The sequence below is a fragment of the Myripristis murdjan genome, chromosome 5, assembly GCF_902150065.1.
Source record: "Myripristis murdjan chromosome 5, fMyrMur1.1, whole genome shotgun sequence".
Classification (NCBI taxonomy): Eukaryota; Metazoa; Chordata; class Actinopteri; order Holocentriformes; family Holocentridae; genus Myripristis; species Myripristis murdjan.
In genome coordinates this window covers 38,414,688-38,420,687 of record NC_043984.1, presented here as the reverse complement: position 1 = coordinate 38,420,687, position 6,000 = coordinate 38,414,688, and the positions used below count along the sequence as shown (strand labels likewise).

The window sequence follows — 6,000 nt, the reverse complement described above, 5'->3', positions numbered from 1 at the left end:
GATGTAACACGATGTAAAACACCAGCTCCTCTCACTGGAAAACATTTAAACATGACGACTGATCTGACAGTGAATGATGGCGAGAGGCTGTTTTATTATTTTTTTTCTGCCTTCTACATTCAAACATGTGTAATTATATCTTATTTTGAGCCCATATAACTACTATCAGTGTTTGATTTCTCACAGTTGTCAAACTCGACCAGGTAAATAAAACTATAAATCAACAAAAACGTGTTTTGAATAAAGCTTGTCGTGCAGCTGCTGCGAATAAAGTTTTGCGGTTTTGAATAGTCAGCTGCTGCGGCATCACAACAAACATGGCGGCGGGAGGCGGCTAGCCGAGGAGACGCGCAGGGCATTTCTTCCGGCCGTCAGACAGACATCAAGGCACCGTGTTCCGCTCGGCAGTGGACGGAGTTTCTGCGTGGGCTTCGGGATGGACGCGGCTTGTTTCCCAGAGGAGGTTTCGGAGAGGAAAGTGTGTGTTGTCGGCTCGGAGCTGGTGGAGAGCTACACGGTACGTCCGGGTTCCTTTCGCTTCTCTTTTCGGTGCAGGTGAGACCCACAGCGGCGGGGTCTCACCTGCGCAGCGGCGGGGTCTCACCTGCACAGCGGCGGGGTCTCACCTGCGCAGCGGCGGGGTCTCACCTGCGCAGCGGCGGGGTCTCACCTGCGCAGCGGCGGGGTCTCACCTGCGCAGCGGCGGGGTCTCACCTGCGCAGCGGCCCCTCGCTGCTCCGTGACCCCGGGACAGCTCACTCCCTGCCGGCTAACGGCCTCCTGTGTGTCTGCATTAACGCCACAGGTTGAGCTAACAGTGCTAACCAGGGTCCCTTCACATTTTATGGCATTTTCTCTGAGTTCAAAGAAGTTACAACGCAGTCGAGCTTCTTTTAACTGGATGATAATGTGTATTTATTTAAACTTTATACTGGATGATAATGTGTATTTATTTAAACTTTATACGGTGATGTTTGATAGCTGTAATGTTAATGTAATGACTGTAATGTTAGCTAGCTGGGTTCGTACGGAGGGTAAAGTACGAACAGCCAGCGGAAAGCAAACTTCAGCTCAGCTCATTTTTAATCCTCCTGACGGCGAGAAAAGTTAATTATCAACCAACAGATTCATGAACATGCTGTCATGCATGTCCGTGTGAGCCGCAGGGGGTCAGCTGAGGCACAGGCGAGTCACCGGCTAACGGCTAACCGGCTCCGCGTCGTTATAACGGGCTCAGTACAGGCTAACAGAGCTAACCAGGCTAACGGAGCTAACAGAGCTAACAGAGCTAACCAGGCTAACAGAGCTAACCAGGGTCCCTTCACTTTTTGCTGTATTTTCTCAGAGAAACGACATAACATCACAGTCACGGCTTTGGACGGTACTTCATGTTCACTTCAGGTTCAAACCGGAGATGGACAGAGTTTAAAAAAAAAGATCTGTCATCCCAAGGCTGCGATGAATGTACGGCTCTAACAGCGCCAAGATTATTATAGTTGGGGTTTTATTTGAATTTTAACCCTATAAAGCCTTTTGTATCATATATGATGCACATTTTCAATTCCATTTTTCGTTTTCAGTTTAATCAATACTTGACCAAAATACTGTTGTACACCTTTGAACACTTCCCCTGTTCACCCTGGACCATTGCCACTTCAAGTACATATCATAAGATAAGATAAGATAAGATATTCCTTTATTAGTCCCACGGTGGGGAAATTTCACGCATCACAGCAGCAAAGTACTCTGTGAACAATTTAAACCACAGAAGAAAAAAAAAAAAAAAAACAAAACCTGGGGGAGAACACACTCCGGAGGTTCAGGGTTAGTGTGAACCCATGAGACCAAGTGGCAGAACCTGACTCCCGGACCTGGGTCTCAGGAACTGTCACACTTGATCCTGCCTTATGGGATCTCCCCTTCCCTCCCGTCTTTATGTGTGTACAGTAGTGCTGTGTGTGTGTGTGTGTGTGTGTGTGTGTGTGTGTGTGTGTGTGTGTGTACGTGGGTGGGTGGGGTAGTTAAGGTGCTGGGAGAATGTGCATTCTAGTGCAGTCAGTGCAGTCCTGGAGAGTGTGTGGTCTACTGGGAGCACTGCTTGTTGTAGAGTCTGACGGCTGCAGGAAGGAAGGACCTGCGATAACGTTCCTTCACACACATATATCATACACCAGAAAGGTTGTGTAATAACATATTTTTTGAATTTTGTTTTTTAATATATATTTTGTTATAGGACTAAATAAAGGGTTCAATTTCAAAAAAATGGAATTTTCTGCCAATTCTTTCATAGTTCAGGCTTTATAGGGTTAAATATATTCTTTTTACCGTTTAAACTAATTCGAGTTTCATTCTAGTTAGTGATAGCTTCAGCTTCGTTTTTATGTTGTCATATACTTTTTTTTTTTTTTTTTTTTAACCTAAGAAAGACATTAATTTTTTGCTGTTGATAATGAGGTGATTTACATGGTGTTGTTTCGTGGGTTTTTAAGGGTACAATTACTGGATCAATGAATTGTTGATATATGTATTTTAAGGTATTTTAATGTGTTTTGTGCATGGTTTTCAGGGTTTTCAAGGGACAGAAACTGACAAAATGTTCCCAGGATATCATAAAAAGCAGACCCTTAATATGCACCTGAAAAGGGTCTTCATTTTTCAGCGGAGGCCCTTTACAGTGAGGGGCTAGTAATCTGTTTGAATGTGTTTTTTAGTTTGAGGAGATTATATCCCCAAACTCCGTCAACATGCCCAAAACACTGATGCTTTAAAAAACAGAGGTGTGGTTCCTCAGGTGAAGCACCTGTCGGCTCGCAGGTGAACACGAGCCGCTTCAACACAAAGCAGATGAGGCAAACTGATTTTTACATTGTCACACTGACCTTGAATTGATATTTTGTCTTTAATTCAATAGAATTGCATTTAAAAAAGGTAAATAAAAAATTAAGATACAATACATCAGCTGCGTCAACACATACAGAAAATACATTGTGCATGTGCTGATGTCTTGAATGTACTTATTTTATTTATATTATTATCTTTGTTCATTTTTATTTTAGCTTTATTTTGCATGTTTTACTAATTTTTATAATTATTTATTTTCACATTTTTTGCTAATATTTATACAGTATTTATAATAACTGTAAAATGAAAAAGTCTTTAACTTTGTCCAAAATTGCACAATATCAAATTTCAGCGCTTACAGAAACTCAGTATGAATCGCCAGTAAAGTGTCGTGAGTCACATGGAATCGTTGCGGCCCCGCCAGTTCCCATGGCGACGCAGCGGCCTGTGGTGTGTGTGTGTGTGAGTGTGTGTGTGGTCAGTCAGTCTGAGCGTCCTGCTGTGTTTCAGGTTTACATCATCGAGGTGACGGATGGCGAGCACAGATGGACCGTGAAGCACCGATACAGCGACTTCCACGAGCTGCACGAGAAGGTGACACACACACAAACACACACACACACACACACACACACACTTTCAAATTAAAACATCCTGAAGGTTTTTAAATTAAAACGTCTTTAAGAAAATATTTCTTTTTTCAATTTTGCCAACTCTGCACTGTTACTTCACTTGTGGTGGCAGTAGAAAAGGCAAAACAAAACTTAAACCAGTGCCTTTCAAAGTGGGGTCCGGGGGCCCCCAGGGGCCCCTAAGGGTCTTACAGGGGGTCCTGAGTTTAATTTCACTGTAATTTAATTGACTAGAGACTGTTAGAGTGCAGAAAATGTGTGAGGGATCATCTTTCTCTTTTCTGCTTTAATCTCAGCTCCATTTTTTTAAAACATGGGGAAACAGGCAACCAGCAAATTTGAAAAAAATTATTGGAAAATAATAAAAGGAAAAGAAAAGAAAAATGCCTGAAAATTAGCACCCACCCCTCCCCCACAGAAAATTTGCAAAAAAATGTAATCTTAGCACAAAAAGTATATTTATAATGAATTAAACAGTAGATTTAAATGTCAGCTTAGTGATGCAGGATTTCAGACATCATGTCATGTTCTTAGATTTCCTGTGTTTTAAATGCATTTGAAGGCATCTGAATGCTTTCACAAGCCTCTCAGTACTGATCCCAGACCAGAGCCTGTCCTGAGATCAGGCTCCCCGCAGGGCCGAGGCGCTGCAGGTGGGCGTCTGTGGACCAGCTGAAGTCACTTTGGGGGTCCAGGACATGAGACAGTGTGAAAACCCCCGACGTTAACCCCTCGTGCACAGCGGGGGCTTCACATTCAGATCTGTTTGACACGACGTGCTGAGAAGAGGCCACATGTGGACCAGCTGGAACGCTGGAACGCTCCTGATTTGAAATCTTGAGCTGAGTTGGTCGGGCAGCAGTGTGTCTCTTCACCGCTTCAGTTTATCACTGAAACCTGTTTGTTTTGCGTGGAAAACCCTCCTCTGTGCACTAACCAGTAACAGCCACCAGACACACACAGAGCAGGAAGAACCACAAGAACCAAAAAAAAACAAAACTCAGTCAAGGAAAGAGGTTTCACATATAGTGTTTATGTGGAGGCAGAAATAAACTGTGTGTGTGTGTGTGTGTGTGTGTGTGTGTGTGTGTGTGTGTGTGCCAGCTGTCAGCAGAGAAGAAGGTGGAGCGGCGGCTGCTGCCTCCTAAGAAGATGTTGGGGAAGAACTCTCGCTCTCTGGTGGAGCGGCGGCAGAAGGAGCTGGAGCTCTACCTGCAGACGCTGCTGCAGCACCTGCCTCAGGCCACGCCCCCTCCGCTGGCCAGCTTCCTGCACCTGCACCTCTACGTGAGTACAGCCGCGAGTACTGCAGCCGCTCGTACTGCAGCCACTAGTACTACAGCCGCTAGTACTGCAGCCACCACTACTACAGCCGCTAGTACTGCAGCCGCTAGTACTACAGCCGCTAGTACTGCAGCTAGTACTACAGCCGCTAGTACTGCACCTCTACGTGAGTACAGCCGCTAGTACTGCAGCCGCTAGTACTACAGCCGCTAGTACTGCAGCCGCTAGTACTGCAGCCGCTAGTACTACAGCCGCTACTACTACAGCCGCTACTACTACAGCCGCTAGTACTACAGCTGCTAGTACTACAGCCGCTACTACTACAGCCACTACTACTACAGCCGCTAGTACTACAGCTGCTAGTACTACAGCCGCTACTACTACAGCCGCTACTACTACAGCCGCTAGTACTGCACCTCTACGTGAGTACAGCCGCTAGTACTACAGCCGCTAGTACTACAGCCGCTAGTACTGCACCTCTACGTGAGTACAGCCGCTAGTACTGCAGCCACTAGTACTGCACCTCTACGTGAGTGCAGCCGCTAGTACTGCAGCCACTAGTACTACAGCCGCTAGTACTGCACCTCTACGTGAGTACAGCCGCTAGTACTGCAGCCGCTAGTACTACAGCCGCTAGTACTGCACCTCTACGTGAGTACAGCCGCTAGTACTGCAGCCGCTAGTACTGCAGCCGCTAGTACTACAGCCGCTAGTACTGCACCTCTACGTGAGTACAGCCGCTAGTACTGCAGCCGCTAGTACTGCAGCCGCTACTACTGCAGCCGCTAGTACTGCAGCTGCTACTACTACAGCCGCTAGTACTACACCTCTACGTGAGTACAGCCGCTAGTACTGCAGCCGCTAGTACTGCACCTCTACGTGAGTACAGCCGCTAGTACTGCAGCCGCTACGTGAGTACAGCCGCTAGTACTGCAGCCGCTAGTACTGCACCTGTACGTGAGTACAGGCGCTAGTACTACAGCCGCTAGTACTGCACCTCTACGTGAGTACAGCCGCTAGTACTACAGCCGCTAGTACTGCACCTCTACGTGAGTACAGCCGCTCGTACTGCAGCCGCTAGTACTACAGCCACTACTACTACAGCCGCTAGTACTACAGCCGCTAGTACTACAGCCGCTAGTACTACAGCCGCTAGTACTGCACCTCTACGTGAGTACAGCCGCTAGTACTGCAGCCGCTAGTACTACAGCCGCTAGTACTGCAGCCGCCAGTACTGCAGCCG

At 46.6% G+C, this 6,000-nt stretch overlaps 1 protein-coding gene across 6 annotated transcripts in view; it reads left to right on the top strand.

The window, feature by feature from the left end:
- Window positions 1-299: 299 nt before the first annotated feature.
- The window catches only part of nisch (nischarin), a 40,700-nt gene continuing 34,999 nt past the window's right edge, over window positions 300-6,000 (top strand). For all 6 annotated transcript variants that reach the window (XM_030051411.1, XM_030051412.1, XM_030051413.1 and 3 more), the window contains exons 1-3: window positions 300-517; window positions 3,352-3,435; window positions 4,578-4,760. In XM_030051411.1, the coding sequence (XP_029907271.1) occupies window positions 437-517; window positions 3,352-3,435; window positions 4,578-4,760 (348 nt within the window). In that variant the 5' untranslated portion in view covers window positions 300-436. The remainder of the gene's footprint in view (window positions 518-3,351; window positions 3,436-4,577; window positions 4,761-6,000) is intronic.